The sequence below is a fragment of the Setaria italica genome, chromosome IV, assembly GCF_000263155.2.
Source record: "Setaria italica strain Yugu1 chromosome IV, Setaria_italica_v2.0, whole genome shotgun sequence".
Lineage (NCBI taxonomy): Eukaryota > Viridiplantae > Streptophyta > Magnoliopsida > Poales > Poaceae > Setaria > Setaria italica.
Window position 1 is genome coordinate 1664000 of NC_028453.1, and position 17393 is coordinate 1681392.

General features: G+C 40.7%; 1 protein-coding gene and 1 long non-coding RNA gene across 3 annotated transcripts in view; one reads left to right on the top strand and one right to left on the bottom strand.

Annotated features, from left to right (window-relative positions):
* Nucleotides 1–2884: 2884 nt before the first annotated feature.
* LOC101755952 lies at nt 2885–6487 on the bottom strand. Its single transcript, XR_002677340.1, has 5 exons — nt 5154–6487; nt 4694–4904; nt 3841–3977; nt 3689–3750; nt 2885–3329 (listed from the first exon to the last, which is right to left on the bottom strand). It is a non-coding gene; the product is annotated as an uncharacterized LOC101755952 (long non-coding RNA).
* Nucleotides 6488–8765: 2278 nt separating this feature from the next.
* LOC101770826 (WASH complex subunit 4) overlaps nt 8766–17393 on the top strand; it is a 12396-nt gene continuing 3768 nt past the window's right edge. For both annotated transcript variants that reach the window (XR_002677382.1, XM_004964411.3), the window contains exons 1-20: nt 8766–8882; nt 8964–9247; nt 10220–10572; nt 11122–11239; nt 11346–11469; nt 11581–11661; nt 12053–12272; nt 12771–12840; nt 12917–12970; nt 13373–13441; nt 13588–13644; nt 13722–13829; nt 13913–13985; nt 14379–14422; nt 15064–15153; nt 15723–15904; nt 16201–16309; nt 16520–16618; nt 16703–16846; nt 16939–17100. Coding sequence is in view for 1 of the 2 variants with exons in the window: in XM_004964411.3 (XP_004964468.1) it covers nt 8873–8882; nt 8964–9247; nt 10220–10572; nt 11122–11239; nt 11346–11469; nt 11581–11661; nt 12053–12272; nt 12771–12840; nt 12917–12970; nt 13373–13441; nt 13588–13644; nt 13722–13829; nt 13913–13985; nt 14379–14422; nt 15064–15153; nt 15723–15904; nt 16201–16309; nt 16520–16618; nt 16703–16846; nt 16939–17100 (2451 nt within the window). In the remaining variant the exon portion in view is untranslated. The remainder of the gene's footprint in view (nt 8883–8963; nt 9248–10219; nt 10573–11121; nt 11240–11345; nt 11470–11580; nt 11662–12052; nt 12273–12770; nt 12841–12916; nt 12971–13372; nt 13442–13587; nt 13645–13721; nt 13830–13912; nt 13986–14378; nt 14423–15063; nt 15154–15722; nt 15905–16200; nt 16310–16519; nt 16619–16702; nt 16847–16938; nt 17101–17393) is intronic.

Here is a 17393-nt window from a genome sequence, read left to right on the forward strand (position 1 = left end):
TTAGAGCGATCATTGGAACCATCCATGACTCCGTAGTTGATGGGTAGCGTAGTTGAGGATAAGTGAGGGATAAGGGTACCCATGGATCCTCACTGATCAGGATATTGGTCAGTCTTGACAAGTGGCCCGCCTGATCATGCCGTGCGAGCCAAAGTATGAAGATACGTGGAGCACAAGTCCGGATGCCGGGTGAACGGATTCTGCCGAGATATGACGGGATACTTGTTGTTAACCGACTTAGATTGCTTTCCATGTAACAAACCGACTAGGATTAGATCCTAACCAATTGTAATCTTAGGCCATCAGCCTATATAAGGCAGTTAGGGACGCTCATGAGGGTAACACATCCTATCTCAACTCTCCGCATACCATAATAGCAATACAATCCACAAGAACACATGATGTAGGGTATTACTCTCCGAAGGTCCGAACCTGTCTAAACCTTGCGCCCCTGTGTTACCATTCGAGTTCTTGGTCTCATAATCTCCCTGTCTACAAATTTACCACCCGAGTAACCCTGGTGGACTGCCGTCACTAAATCCGACAATAAAGGATGGCACATAACACATGGTTCGAGGTGGTATTTTCCAAAACCAGCTAGGTTGGCGCACGAGGAGCGCCGATACGAAAGATGTTAACCTAAAATAATGATGAAATGCAAATTTGTTATCTAACTATGCTTAAAGTAGCATCGATGGACTATGCTTAAAGTAGCATCGAACCAAATAAAAAATATATAATCTACAATTAAATTGATCGCACACAATATTAAACTTAAACATTTTTTTATCATAATGATCATCTTAGCATTGTATAACTTTTTGCTTAGGAGTTTATTGACTTTTTGGTGTCAGTAGATATAGCTGACGGATTGGCGTGCTATGTTACACTGATTATATTTTTGATTTTGATAGAAGTAAAAGATAAAATTAGCCATGAATGAATAATTCAATCTTATTTTGTGAGTAATGAAGTGAAAGTAAAGTTCAAAAAGTAAGTAGGGTTACCATAAATGAACATAGTATACACGTAATATTATTGATGACTCCTTTTGTTGTGGCTCCATCTTGTTGCAAATCATCGTAGTTATTCATAAGCATTGAGTATCGTAGATTTAAGCACTGGTTCTTGATTTCAGCTTAACTTTGAAGCTGTTAAACTACACTGAAAACTAATGCACAAGAGGACGATCAAAGATTCAAAAGCACATGTTAGGTACGCAGGGGAAAAGGAGGAGGCCAAGTGGCACTTTGCATCGCCACCTTGGTCACCATCTGGCTCTGGTGCAGTATAGAAAAAAAATATATGCTTGTTCCAAAGAAAATTTCTAGTCCAATCAAACGTGCAACTCTGTCGAGGAAAGTAACAGTTCACCCAGGAGCACGATGCTTTTCAATCTTCCTTACCACCTGTACAAAGCCACAAACACATCTGCCTTTGTCTAGAAAACAGAGGCACTTGGCACCGTCCATTACATTATGGGAAAAAAAGGCTACAGGTGTTTATGCGTTTAAGATCATTCTCAAGTTATCAGCATGATTAATCGTTTTCGGATAAAGATACGCAGCTCTTCTACATGTATCCTCGTCCTGCTTTTAGGGACGACTTATCATGCTAGATGATGGCAGGAGCGAAGTACATTTCCATTTCCACTTTAATTGGTCGCACATAAGTGTCATCGTAAGACGTTGTTTGTTCCAAACACTAGTGCATTTTCTTAATCGAAGCGGCAGGTATACATTTTTTCCCGTTTAGGAAGATCTCCTTTTTAATATAAAAAATTGACAGCTCTCCTGTTCGTTTTAGAAAAAAAAAATGTAGTCCAGCACAACCGCTCACCAGCAACTTCCTTTTGAATTTCTCTTTTACACGTCCCATTTGGCCCGTGACATTGGACCCGACCCGGAATTCAGCGATGAACAGACGTATCGTACGACAGGGACTCGATTTGGGGTTGTCAAAACTTTGTCAAAAATGCTTTGGGCATCTGGCAATCTTTTTCCATTACCGTTGGCCACAGGTCGTTCTCCACGGGCATCTCATCAGTCTCAGCGTTGGCCACAGGTTGTGGTCCACGGGCATCTCTCAATCTCAGCACTGGAATTCCCCTTGTTTTTTTTTCTTTATGCCAGTCTCGCAGACAGCACTGTTTGTGCTATGCCAACAATAATGACACCATTTAAAATCGAAATAGTTTAGTCGTGATAACGAAATCAACTTTGCCTTTGCAGTTTTATAAACATCATTATAACGATGGTGATGCAAGATGCCACTCTTACATGGCATGAATCTTTTTATTACAACAATAATCAAAAGTGCTCTTGTGCTTCGTGCGAATCTGCGAACGCATGACGTCACTCTCAAAAAGAAATGGGCTGGTCACTGAGGATGTGAATACTTGTGATCAGGCCTGCATCCATGCCGAGCCCAAAAACTTTTTAGGCCCTATGGCTAATATCCGGAAATTCTCGCATCTGCTTGGGTCCCGTTTGGTAGAGTTCCAGCTCGTGTCAAAACGACTCCGACTCCAACTTCTATAGTGGAGTGGCTTCTCTGATGGAGCTGAAGTCATTTTGAACAATGCTTGGTAAAACGGCTTCTCAATGGCAATAAAGTAATTTTATAGTCAATTAATACTTGGAGAGGGAGGAGAAGCTGGTGAAGTCCCTTTCTTTTAGCTCCTTAGCTCCTGCTCTTTAGTGTAAGTTGTTTTGTGACTTCTTTCTGGCTTCGACGATGGAGCTATTTTGAAGTTACTAGAGCTTCACCAAAAATCGGTGGAGAAACCCTACCAAAGGAGCCCTTCATCTAGCATTCTTGTGTGCCCACAACAACATAATACGATGAACAATAGAGAACCAACATGTGGGGACAATGTATCATATAATATCTTGCAGTTTCTTTGAACAGCAAATTCTGAAGTTTGGTGTTGTTATTGCACCTGAAGCACTGAGCTCATAACATGCCTGATTTTTTTTTTTCAAAAAAACTGATAGTATTCCTAGACACATAGTAGCAGGCTACCAGCAGAGGAATCGAGAGGGGAAAAAAAGAGAGGAACAGAAAACATCTTATTCATGTATGACAACTACTCTGACAGACCCATGGCACTCATTTCTTATCCGACTAAGAACCATTCTAAAAAATTGGCATATTGACTCTTAACTGTCCCATTTATATCTGTACAACATCGATTTGAGAGACAGATCTTGACACCAACGTCCGATCAGAAATTCAGAAGCACATGCCGAGCAGAGAAACAACCCTCTGGATAACTCTGATCATCTGCACTAGCTCAATAGGATGCAGGAATCCACCCATTCCATGATCTAGTGACCAAAAACAAAAGTATAGCTGTAAATATCGTATAGCATGCACATACGTTTGGCAAACAGAATGGAAAGCAAAACAGCACGAGCGGATACAAGGATAAGTTGCAACTGTGTACTGGCACACCCTATAAGATGCATCCACCACGCTTGCTTTGAGACCCTTAACAAAATAAATAAAACTCACCAATCATCAAGTAAGAAATAACACCGGACAGAAAACTCAGTTGTCATCAAGTAAGCAACAACACATTTGTACCTCCAGAAAAGTAAACTAGATATTAGACAAGGAAAACAAGTTGTTTTCCCAGTCTGAAACATTATGTTTTCTTGACACAGAAGATACAAACCTACCATACCTCGAATGCCCTTAATCGTCGTCGTCGTCCTCCTCCTCCTCCTCCTCATCGCCATCATCATCCTGTACAAGAGATGGGGAGCACATGCAGTTAGCAATAGAGTAGCAAATATGTTATCCTGAAAAAAAAAACAGGAAACTGAATCGTCATACGTTATCATCAGAACTGCTTAAATCATCACAACCAAATGGCAAATATCCATCCAAGTGACCACCAGTGTATGCATCAGTCTCAATGGGGTGCTGCATATCAGGACTTCCATTGTTTTTACAACCAAAACAGTGACCACCTTCATAAACAAAGGATGCAAGAGACAGCTATATCACCGATCATGCACAAACAGATGTTAATAAGAGCCGAGTAATTGGGGGTAAAGAACAGTTTAAGATGGTGCACAAACATAAACTGCAAGGATCATATGTAGCATGAGACACACACATAGAAAAAAACATCTAGCAAAATAGCTAGCACCAAATTAGCAACCGTGCACGATAAGATGGTAATACTGCCTAAGTAATTTATGGTAAGGGAAATTGTATGTATGCAATCAGTGCACAATCATGTGCATGAAACAGTTTGAGATATTACATTATCGTACACTGCAGTGGTCATGAATGGCATGAAATATTCGAACATAAGACAATGGCACAAAACTGACGCCACTATAATAAAGAATTGGAAATCATATACTCACCAACGAATTTACAACTACATCTAACCGAAGTGCTAGCACAAGCAGAACCTGTATTTCAACATTTTTTTATGCGCCAACATAGCTATTGTCAAAATATAAATTCAAGTCTCTTGATTAGAGTTGCAAAAAGTGTATGACTATGAAATATACACAGCATAAGCGCTAAGCAAAAGGCCGCATGAAGTAAATGACTTCAGTATATATGTATGTAAGCAAATATTCCTTCAGACTACAATAGTTGAAGTTAAAATTGTAACTGTACACTTAACCACTACGATGTAGAAGTTAAGTAAGATAAGAGTTTGGGATACCCTCAGCAATTGATTTGATCATGCGGCAACAGTTGACCTCCAAGGCATCTTTTTCTTTAATATACGACACTTCAGCAAAGAATAATTTGTTGCCAGTGCTAGGGTTATCGTCAGCCTTTTGCTTTGTTGTGAAATTGAAATGATAATACCACCTGAGATTCTCCAAAACCCATTGCTTCCTCAAAAGATCTTCCAGTTCATACGCAAGATTCTGAAATAAGAAACACAACAAAGTGTAACATCAGAGAGAGGGAGAGAGGGGGAGAGTGAGAGGGGGAGAGGGTGCACACCCCGGAAAGATTATTTTCATCATTAAAATGGTCCAGTATAGCTTGAACCAAATACCACTTTTCACTATAGGTATTCTCCTTTTTTGTGCCAGTCCTGTTTGAGTACAATAATCCACCACAGTTGTTTGCAATGGAGATAAATGAACTAGAACAAAGCCAAGAAACTTTACCTTGCTTCACACTGCTGCATATCAAGAAAACTATTGATAGCCTTTTCAGTTTCATCTATGCTCTGAAATGGTCCACCCAGATTAGGGTACATCCAGAAAGTTCCCCTCCGGTCAATCCTAATGTAAAACACCTCAAAGGAATTCGGAGGCTGCCGGATCAAAATGTTAGACCCAAGAGATGAAGCTGATGGCAGAGGGCCATCAATGGTGTTGTGGGGCACCATCCGTGGACTGGTACTGATTGACACTTCCGATGAACTGTCACAAAACTCGTCCAAGGATGAAACATCTGGCTCTTGCAGAGTTAGTGCTTATGTGGACTCAGCAGCACCTGTCACAAGCTTGCCGAACCTGGATGGGAATGTTCTCAATAAGCCATCAATGGTGTTATGTGGCACTGTCCGTGGGTTGGCGGTGATTGATTCTTCTGATGACGTAGTGTCGAGCAACTCCTCCAAGGATGAAACAGCACCTTCCACAAGCTTCTCCTCCGATGAATTGTCAGGAAACTCATCAAAGGATGGAACATCTGGCTCTGGCAGAGTTAGAGCAAACATGTAATCAGGAACATTTGCCAGAAGCTTCTGACATCTGGATGGGAACGAGCTGGATGAGCCGCCAATGGTTTTATGTGGCACACTTTGTGGACTATCAAAGATCGACTCTTCCAGTGATGCAATGTTGAGCAACTCCTCCAACTCCATGGACTCAGAAGCACCTGCCGCAGGCACCTCACACCTGAAGAGGAGAAAGCACAAAGAATACAATCCAACAAATCCGTATCTGAGAACCATCACTATTCAATCTCCAAGTAAACAGAGGTCAGGAATCATAAAACCTCTCATATCAATTTAGGACTTTTTTCCTGTCGGTACAATTGAACAACTCCCTTTCCACCCCAGGGCAATGATCATGAGGTCTTTCGCTACCGATCTCAACTCTGCCAAAGGAACCACCAATCCCTACTTGTATCCGATAGAAATTAGAAACCCACTGCCACATCCTTCAACAAAAGGCCTAGGACTAGATCGACCAATACATAAACCTAACTAACACTAGATCAACCAATATAGCCTGACACAGGATCCTCACAATAGAACATGATAAACGCGAAAGAGGCCGTACGGTTTACGCGGCGGCTGCAGGTCCTCCGTTACGACAGGCGACGAGGCGTGACGCGTTCTGCGGGGACGAGTGGCGGACCTGCCCTGCTTCACCTCCGATGGGTCGGCGAGGGGAAGCTTGATCTGCCTATGGTGCCGCCGAGTGCCCCCAGCCTGGTGGGGGCGTGGCATCGCCGGCGGGGAACGGAGGAAGACGGTGGTCGCTAAGGAACTCGCGAATGCGCGAATGATGAACTTTTTAATAAAAAACAATACTGTTTTAATTTGAAAAACAACACCTAATTCAAAAACTACAAAAATAATACATGTAGCTCTACTCTAGAGAGAAATTATATTTTTGGTAGCGAAAATTAAGGTTGGTGCCTTTGAGCGAAAAAAACACATAACATTTTCACAGTGCAACTGTGCAAGGGCTATCCAGCAAAAAAAAGTACAAGGGGGAGAAGTGAGCGAGATGAAAAAGGATCTTTTTACTATCTTTTTTTCCTTTCAAATTATTTCTAAATTTATTATGACATGATAGGGGAGCCACAATACTTTTAAAAACAAGACTAGAAAATAATATCATTTGATCATATGAATTATGTTCTTTTTAAATTAATATATGTTCATGAAAGCATAGGTTTACGTGCCATCAGTGTACGGTAGGGCTCTGACTTCTTCAAAATTATTTAGGCTTTGGCTTCTCTACTAGATAAACGTTTGGTAAAAATATTTTCCTTCTCTCTTCCGGGAGGTACGAAAAATTAGGAAATCAGAATCGGTTCATGGTTTTTTTTTGAGAAAACGGTTTCAAGATGCTTATGGACAAAAACCGTTTTTACTTTTTGCATTTGATATTGCTTTAGGTTCGAATTGGTGAAGAAGCAAGTGGAGATGCCCTGATAGAATTTCATGATTATAAGGAAACTGTTCTCCCTTCTAAATAAGATAATTCTGTGTGCACCAACTTCACTAAAAAATCCTCACAGTTTGCTTCAGTTTTGTAAAAGGAAGAAGTCCATATTACAACCCCATCTCTTCTAGTGGTCTAAATTTCAACCCCTAATTACAAAATCGTCTAACTAACCTCCGAAATGCACAAACCAGGCACACGAACCCCCCGAGCCCGCTCCACGCCGGTTTCGATCCGCGCTAGCGTCCACGTCACCCACCATCCATCCACGTCAGCACAGCCCTTCACGCCGCGTGTTTTTAATCCCTCATCTCTCTCCGTCAGTAGCTCTCTCTTCCTTCGTGGCGGCTGGGTCACGAGAGGGTCCCTGCACAACACCATGCCCTTCCGAATCCTCACTCGCTCGCGCATCGCGACGACAGCGGCGGCGCCGCTGAGGTTGCCCGCTCGCCCCCTCACCTCCACATCCGATGGCCCCCGCACGCCGCCGCGCTGGCGCCCCGCTCCCGCTGCAGTCGTCGCGGGCACTGGGGACTCCACGCGCATGCTGCTTGCGCTAGCCACGCTCTATGGCATTCTCTCGCTCCTCGCCTACCGCGTCATCCACATATCCCTTGAATCAATCAATAGTTTCCTGACAAAGGGGTGGTGGTGTCATCAAACGGCAATAAAAAATCATAGAAAAATCCAACCTGCACAGCCAAATAGCTTGCCGATCTAGAGAAAAATCAGACAAATCGACACCATATTGGAAACTAACCTGCACGGTTCAGCTCACTGAAATAATACATCTCGGTGCCTTCTTCTCTAGCACTCAAAGGTGACGGGCGGCACCGCCCCTATACGGAATAGGGCCTGAGAGATCCCCTCGTCTCCGACACCACGAATCGACGGCGAGCTCGACCAGGATAAGCTCCTGCTCCCAAGCTCTCCATCTTCCTCTGTCAACCTCGCCGAGAGGATGGTCGGCGGGGACTAGTTTTGACGCGAGAGATGAAGAGAGGGGAAGAGAACCACCAACGGGTAGAGAAATAGGGCAGGGGGTTTGTTTTAACCAGGCCTCTTTGCCGACGTGGATACCAAAACTAGGCTGGCATGGGTCGGGGTCCTGATGTCCGGTTTCATAGATTAGGGTTGTATCTTAAGGTATGTTTGGTTGTTTAGTCCAAAGTTCAGTTCCTATCCCATCAAATATTTAGATACTAATTAGGGGTATTAAATATATGTTAATTACAATTGTACGTATGGAGGCTAATTCGTGAGACGAATCTATTAAGTCTAATTAGTCTATGATTTGATAATATGATGCTACAGCAAATGTGTGCTAATCATAGATTAATTAGACTTAATAGATTCATCTCGCGAATTAGCCTCCATTTGTGCAATTGATTTTGCAATTAATCTATATTTAATACTTTTAATTAATATCTAAATATTCGAACATAATACGAACTAAACTTTAATCCGTGGAACCAAACGTGCCATTAGACTATTGGGAGGGTTCGGTCCCATTCGACTACTGGCAGGGTTCGGGGGTAACGTGGACTTATTCCTTTGTAAATTGACGATCCTTTCTGGACAAAATATGTTGCGGAGAAGGGGCCCGGTGTAAAATTTACACCACTCCGCCGTCCGCCCCTCTCCGGTATCTGACCGACGGCGGACGGCGCCGTCGCCTCCGCCACCACTCCACGCCGTCCATGGCCTCACGTAAGTATTCCTGAGGTTCCTACATCTCTACCACCCACTCTAAATCGGCTCCCTAACTCGCCCCTATGTTCTCACGCGCAGTCCTGCTCGAGCAGCAGGAGAAGCTGCGGCGGCACGTCGACGAGTGGCGCTTCCGCTCCCGCGCCGCTCTTTCGGAACTCAGCTCCGGCTCTGGAACACCCTCCCCCACCCCGTCCGCGCCCTCCGGTCCCGTCAGGCTCCGCGTGGCCCCCGCCGACCCCGCGGGGGCGGGCGCTGTGTCCCTCCTCCTGACCGCCGCTGCGGCCGACGACAACGTCGCGGTCGCCAAGTTCGTCGCCGTGCTCTCGCACTCCAGCGTCGAGATATCACGCCTTTCTGATGCGGTATCCTCGCTGAAACCCACTCATTTCTCTGTATTGGGATCACGCTGCTGAAGCCCACTCTTCCATTTCCAACTGTAGTTGATGAACTGCAAATTCGACATTGAATTCCGGGGTTTGCTTGGACGCGTTTAGTAAATTGAGCCTATTGAGATTTAGAGGCTGTTCTGGCAAGCATCTCATAAAAAAATTAGCATGCCTGTTCGATTCACAATGTGCTCCATGAGCAATGCCGGTCCTGAAATAATGTAAAATCTTGTATCATGGGTACATGTCACTACTTTTGTTGTTGCTTACACTGTCGTTTTTGGTACAGTGTAACACACTGACACCTTCAAGCACATACCTATGTACACAAGCTGCTCAGCAGTGGGTAAAGCTGCCAACGGTTCGGTGTAAAACCAGTTTTCTCGGTTTGGTCTTTGATCTGGTTGAGCCTGATTTGGTGGGAATCGGTTGGCCCTGAGAATTAGTTTGTTTGGGTTCAGTTTCTAGCTGAGATTGGTTTGGGGCAATTTAGATTGGGTTTCAATGGTCTGCGCACGTGTGGCGAGGAAACCCTTCCAGATCTTCACGCCCGTCTCTCCCACCATGCCTGACGCTGCTAATTTGTTGCCAGATGATGCTAATTAACGCAAGGATCAACTTTCCATTGTGACATCGAATGGCATGGCAAGCGTAGGTTGCTGCTTGGTAGACAGTGAAAACCATGTTCAGGAACTGGTAGGAGGTAGTAGTGGTGGTTTTGTTCGGTTGGAAGCTGCTCATTAGTTTATATCAGTTTGGTTTTAAATGAGCGTCGGTTGGTCTGGTTGGGTCCACCTGCTGTGATTAATTAGAAATGGTTTGGTGCAGCTTTGGTTTGGATTTCAGACCATTACCAACTTTAGCAGTGGGAGGCAAACATCTTTCTTCTCTACACAAGGCTACTGGTTGTGCATTCTACCTTATCTATTTTTCTTTTGACTAATCTAGGCTTCAAAGGGTCTCTATCGGCAACTGGTCCTCTTTGGGCACGATGCGGGGGTTTCGGGTGAGGCACTTCTGGAGGGGGAGCCACAAAAGTTGTTTGCCCACTCAATACCATTGTTGCTCGAGCTGTATGAAATCATCAATGGGCTGATAATGATCCTTGGGAACCTGCTCCGGCAACTTGATGTGATCTGCTCAGTCCGGGACAAGAATGTTCGGCCATTGAACTCATTCAGGAATTTTGATTTAAGGACAGTGTTTGGATCGCTTGGTGAGGGGCTTACGGTATTCCTGTTATTGGATGAAATCTTGAGGCACAATGGGCATGTCAAGAGCTACTTATCCCTGTTCTCAAGGTACTAACATTTAGTAGTTTTTAAGTGCATTTAGTCTGGATCATTCTACTCAGGTAATATGGGGAGTGTTTACTGCAGATGTTATGCTGAAAGCACATCTTCTTAAGGGAACATTTGAATCAACACGGTTAATGTTTGTGGGATTCATTTGTGATCTGCTTAAATAGTGAAAAGTGGAATACTGCAGTGTTTAGTGAGTGATGACTGAATGTATAAATTCAGAAAAAAAGAATTGGAGTAGAGAGTACGACAAAAGAATATTTATGCCTTGGAAACTATAAAATTAATGTCAGCAAAATGAATCACATCTATATGCAAAGTAATTAAAAAATGCTTCAGCTGTGGGTCAGCGGCCACTCATGAAAAATGGGGAACTTGGTAAACAAACAAGCACGTAATTTCATAACGATAGGCAAAACTCCGATAACTTTCTTTTTCATTGAGAAAGTTTTAACACCAGGGTATACTTTATGCACTCATGTATCTTAGAGACCACCTTATCCAGCCTTATTAAAATGGATAAACGTGCTTTTGGTTCCGTTTTCGTAGGATGATGAGTAAAGTGAAATCAGAGGTCGATATATTTGGTATGTCCGTTGAGGATGTAGACTTCCTTGATCAAGTAGTCCACAACTTGCAGAAAATTTTCGACAGTGGCCTTTTCCACGTAAGTGTTAGTGCATTAACTTTCCTCTTCACTCATTATTTTCCTTTTGGAACACCTTTCGTGAAGTGCTGTGCTGTTTGTCTCACTGCATATTTTTTTGCTGCAGCGACTACTGCAAGTAGATTCACCTTTGCGCTCCTCAATAGACCTTGTTAGGTCCAATAAGAAACTTCTAGATGCATTTCATTCTTGCTTCGCTGAAAGCAGTTCTGAAATCATTCTACGCATTGGTGAGCAACATGTACTTGAACCTAATTTAGTAATTTATTCAATAGATTTACTTTATTATGTAACTGTTTTGTTTGCCATTCTCCCCCTCAACATTGAAGTTTGGATTTCAGGATCTTCAAAGGAACTCCCATATGATCGAAAGACTATACTCCATCTTGTAGCTCTTCTTTTATTCTTCATATCAGCAACTGGTACTTGGTCAACATTCTTGATTGTTTTTTTTTGCTTTTGACAAAAGACGCCCTAGGGCATATTATACCTGATTTATATTAAGGAAAACATGAACCAATACAGAATAGACCATGCCAAAAAAGAAAATTACATGTTTGATTGTTGATGTAGATATGGATGATGTTATTCTATTACTGCTGTTCCTCTAAACATACATTTCACTTAATATTTTTCATCTAAATTTCTCACCTTGCTTTTTAGCACAAAAAAATGATTTAAGTTAGAGAATGGTCCTGTGTTGCTTCTCCCATTCTGATTACCCTATCAATGTCTTCCTTTTCACATAATGATAGTATGCTACAGCTTATATTTGCAGTGGTCTAACTTTTATTTTTTGAATTATGTTTTCAGATGAAACTCCTGATAAGAAATCCATGAAACTACTAACAGAGATGTTTCAGATGGTTCCAGTGATCTATATTGAAGGTGGAAAGCGCATCGTGCTATCTGATTTAATGAAGTGTTATTGCCCTCCAGCACTATCCTCGTTGCCTCCCATTAAGGAAGCTTGTGAAGCTTTTGAAATCATGAAGAATAACTATCTTGCACATTTAAATGAAGTGCAATCAAGGTGTGCATATTTTTCCCTCTTTTCATGTACAGCTCAGCAGTGCCGTACCAGGATCCCTAATGTCAAACATTTTATGTCTCCATTGTTACTATTCTGTTTCCAGATTATCTCTATCTGCAGAGTTTTAAATCTGGTAATCGTAGTTCTGGCTTACTTAGATAAGTACACTTTTGGAAGAAGCATCTGCTAAATACTGCATTAAGCTTAGAAAGAGAAAAAGGGATATGATGGTTAGAAGGTAGCTTATCATAATTCACTTTTAAAATTTGAGGTGTTCACTTTTCCTTTCTTGAATGTCATATGTAGCTCCATTCTTTAACATGTTTTTGTAGATAATTTAATTGAAAGGATTACGAACATGTTGGTGTCATCTGACTCTGCTTCATATCCACACGTCTAAGCACTTTTATGGGCTTGTGCTTATCACTTTGACAATGCTCAGTCTTTGATTTACTTTTGAAAATTCACTTTAATGTAAATGTTATTCGGTATGTGCAGGGATATTCAAGCCATAAATGATACACTTTCTTGTTGGTCCGTTTCATTCCAGTCAGCTGTTCATCCATCGGTACTATACTACATTCTGAGTTTTGATTTACTTGGCTCTATAATACATGCTGAGTTTTCACTCGTTTTGATTTCAGTCGCAGATGTTGACTGAGGAGTGGGTTCGACATCTCCAGAAGCAGATTTTGCAGGTCATATTTTAACTTCTACTTATTCTGCTTTCTAGTTGACTCCTAATGAAATTTTCTTACTTGTTCAATTGAACTGCCAAACATGTAAGGCATATATTGAGGTTGAACTGCATAATACCATGATCTGAAAGTGGCTTCTTGCTTTGGTCAAATTGTTTGTATTTTCTTTTTCTTAATCTGTGTTGGCAAAGAAGTGAAAACTTTTTGAGCCTGCTACTAATTATCTAACTTTTAGTTTTTAAAGCAATTGATACTACTTCCTGATGATTATTTCTTTGAAGTGTTTCTTGGAGCAGCTTTTCATCAATGTTGCTGAATCTAAAGTATCGGCAGAATCTTATTGCATGGCATTATAAGACTCAGTTCTGTAGGCATATGCTTATTTTCTTTGCTTCAGTGCAGGGAGTAGTTCTTGCAGATAGAATACACATACTTGTTCAATCTATGCTCGACCTACATATGCATCTTAAGGTACTTTAGGCTTACACTTACTAACTTCCCTTTGCTTCTTGTATGCTTTGTATTTTGTTGACCTGTATGTGGTCTCTCTTTTTTCTTTATCATATTGGATTTTTTGATAAATGATTTTGCCTGATTTCTCTAATGCTCATTTCAAGGTTCCACTGAGAAGAGAGAAAGCCAAATCTCTTTGTCAGATGATTGTGTCTCTGAAGGTACAAAATACCGCTAAATTTTTCTTGAAACTCAAAGCACCAGTTTTTTTTTAACACTACTCATTCTAATATATTAGTCCATAGGAGACTTGTTCAACACAAGAGGGTCCAACATAGTACGCAGTCTTCCTCACATTATCAACATCATTCAATCAGATATTGAACTACTCCTAGTACCATTGAAGGTTCATTTGCCCACTCCCTAAACTTTATGTTGTTTTCCCTTTATTCATGGAGCTGATGTTCTGTTACTTTGTCCATTAAGCAGACTAGACTGCAAAGCGAAATAGCCAAGGCTGATCAAGTTAGCAAAACAGGATTTCTTAGCTTGTTGAGACGTGGTATGTGAGACTATCTGTTTGTTTCTTTTGCCCAAGAGAAGGATACAATTTTGTTCCCTGAGGCTTCATATAACTGAAACAGAGCATAAGGCACAATTTGTACTGTTTTGTGCACTCCTGTCTGTTGGAAGATGCTGTTTGCTTGAGAGGAACTATCTGTTGTTTTTGTACACCAATCCACTGTTTAGAAACAATCTTTCATTAGTATGCACATATACAACTAAATACTCTTCTTCCCTTTCTTTAAAATGCTGTAATGGATCATATACAGTTTTATGGTTCTTAGCTTGGTGACTGATTGTGTTCAAACATACAATTATTTGCACAGTGTAACACTTTGTTGTGCACTTTATTTTATGCCCATACTTCTGACATGGAATAGTATTGGTATAGGTAGTGCGGAGATGGAGACAAAGCTTCTTGATTCACTTTCACTGGTAACACACCTTCGAACAGTTTCTGATACAAGTATGCGAATTGTTATCTTTGTTTGTTGGCCAGTTTCTTCATTGTGTAAAACTGGTAAAAGAATATGCAGCACATGCAGAAATCGAAAGTTCACTGATACAAACTCAATTACTTTTAATTGCATTTATTTGTTTAATTGAAAGCATCTCTTGTTAATGGTATGCATGATGTGTTTACCACTCTGGCTATCCTGTTTCTTATTGCAGCTATTTTGTTATCGCCATTTGTATGATTAGTTAAAGAGGGAAATGCTTCAAAATTTTTGCTGGTGTTTAATGAGTTTTAATCACTAAGAAATGAAAACAGATTGACTTGAAGGTTTCCTGTAGCTTTGCCGTCTCTGAAGGATATACAAATTGGCTAGGTATTGGAGTTGGCATTTAATATTTGTGTGACTAGTAATTGTTGTGCCAGTAAAATTGTAGAGCATGCTGGATAGCCTATTATGAGATTATGATGGTTCTTTTTCAGCTTAGTGTCGGTTACAAATGTGAACCATTTTCTCTGTAAGATACAAACGTGATGTATACATGTTATTAATCTCTTTAGCTCGACAATTCTATATCTAGAACTGACAATACTTATTATTGCTTTTCCTGAATTACTCCAGGTTCTGATATCCTTGCAATTGCTTGAAGGGAGTGGAAGTTCTCCAAGGCAGCTGACACTTTCTATTACTGTGGATATTCTACACAGTCTGGTGTGTTAGACATTTATTCAATCATTATTACCATCTTGCTGTAGCTGGCTTGAGGGTCCTCAGGAAATACTAATTTTAGTGCTTGTGTGGTACTGTGCAGCACAAATGTAGCCTAGCATGTTTAGAGATAACATGGATCCCGATTCCCAACAACATTTGATGCTAGTTTCCTAGTGTTTGGTCAGTTTGTTTGCTTGTGAGCTTGTGATAATGCTTGAGGGGAATGTGAATTCATAAAACTGCATCTCAAGACATTTTTAACGCAAAAGGTAGTATGATGACTAATTGAGTTAACACAGATTAACCAAATTGTGGGTATGGTTGAGAACTTGAGATGTGGTTATGTTGCTTTTGCTTGCGTACTTCAAGATTTAGCTTACTATATTGTGAAGTCTGAGTTGACAAGTAGATCCGTCCAATCTTCAAGAACAGGTGTTAAATGTTGCGAATTGCATACTCTTGATTTTCAGTTCAATGAATTATTGTTATTATCATCTTGTTTTTTTTTCTTAATAGATTATCTGTTTTGTTTGATGTTTGTAACACTGATATGCGTAGCCACAAAGCAGGGTCACTTGGATGTTGAGCTGTGTAAAGTGAGGAAGCTTCTATCAAAGTTCAGAGTTCTTTCAAATTTCCAGTCTCTGATTGAAGAAAGAACAAAATGTTGCTTCTTGTATTGGATAAAAGAGATGCTTTCGACTTGGTTATCCATGGTATACGGAGATGCTTGCAAATTGTCTTGGCTACAGTAAGTGTTTAAGATATCAGGAAAATTTCATAATGTTCTTATAACCACATGGCTTAGTATGAACCATTAGCAATAATGCATTTTAAGTTTTCTGCTCTATTTTGTGCATGAATCTTATTCTTTGATTGGGTCTTCTGTTTGATGTTTGTAACTTCTTTATTCTTCATTTTGTTTGTTTCCTCAGATTGTTACCTTAAATACTTTTCAAAAGCATTCTCACTAAATCTTTTTGAGATTTGAGAAGTCTCAGCCACAACTGTTCTTTTCCCTTGCATTGATTATTTTTGAGTTAACAGAAATATCGTCGATGCATTTTCTGATGGAACGTCACTCCTCGAACTTGGGAACATGGGACCAGTTGCTCTTCAGAGTTATGAGGAAGACATTGAGAATGCTTTGAGGGAGGTGAGATTTTTTTTTTTGGCTCACATATACTACTGTTGATGATATTTAGGAAATCCATTTTGAGTAGGAACCAAAGAAAGACAGCTTCAACCTACTTCTGTGAAAGCCTAATTCAAAACTGAGCTGAAGTACACTAGCAGAACAACGAACTACTGCTTGCAGGAAAAAAAAACAAATGCTCAAGATTGTGGTCATTTTCTTTTTCTGTAGGAGGTTGTTGCTCCTTTGTGCAGGGACATTGAGACTGATCTCCGACTTCATGTTCATTCTACTCGTTTGAAAGGAGCTGTTGTTGTGAACCCAACAAAGGTAATAAGATACATGGTAGGAATTGAGAATTGTGCTGATTGGTCTTTTAGTGCTGACACAGACTGTACTTGTGCTGATGGGCAGACTGGGGTTCGTAATCTTTCATGGTACTTACGAATGAAGCCCTTGCGATTACCTTTCAAGTTTGTTGATGTTAAATTGCTTGTGGAAAACCATCTAAATTCTGCGTTCTATACTTACTCTGTGATGCCTAACTATGATAATAAGGTATGTACCATGCTCTTCCTATTACAGATAAGAAAGTCATACGATATTTTGTCAAATGCTTGCTTATGATTGTTGTGTTGATTATACTCTAGATATATGCAGAGATGCATGAACTAGGACAGCTGAAATATGGCGTTGAACTGGAAGATTTCCATCTTACTGTGGATACTCTGGATCAAGGTTTTGATTTCAGAAATACTATCCAACATCTTGATTCATTTTGTGAGAAATACTCCTACAGCATTGCCAAACAGGTGTGTACTAAAATTGATTGCATACAACTAGCGCATTTTAGTGATCATTCTCCATGTTGTGTACTAAGGGGGCGTTTTCTTCCACTGTCTTATTTTTAGCACGTGTCACATCGAATGTTTAGATACTAATTAGGAGTATTAAACGTAGACTATTTACAAAACCAATTACATAAGTGGAGGCTAAACGGCGAGACGAATCTATTAAGCCTAATTAAGTCTAATTAATCCATCATTAGCAAATATTTACTGTAGCAACACATTGTCAAATCATGGACTAATTAGGCTTAATAGAT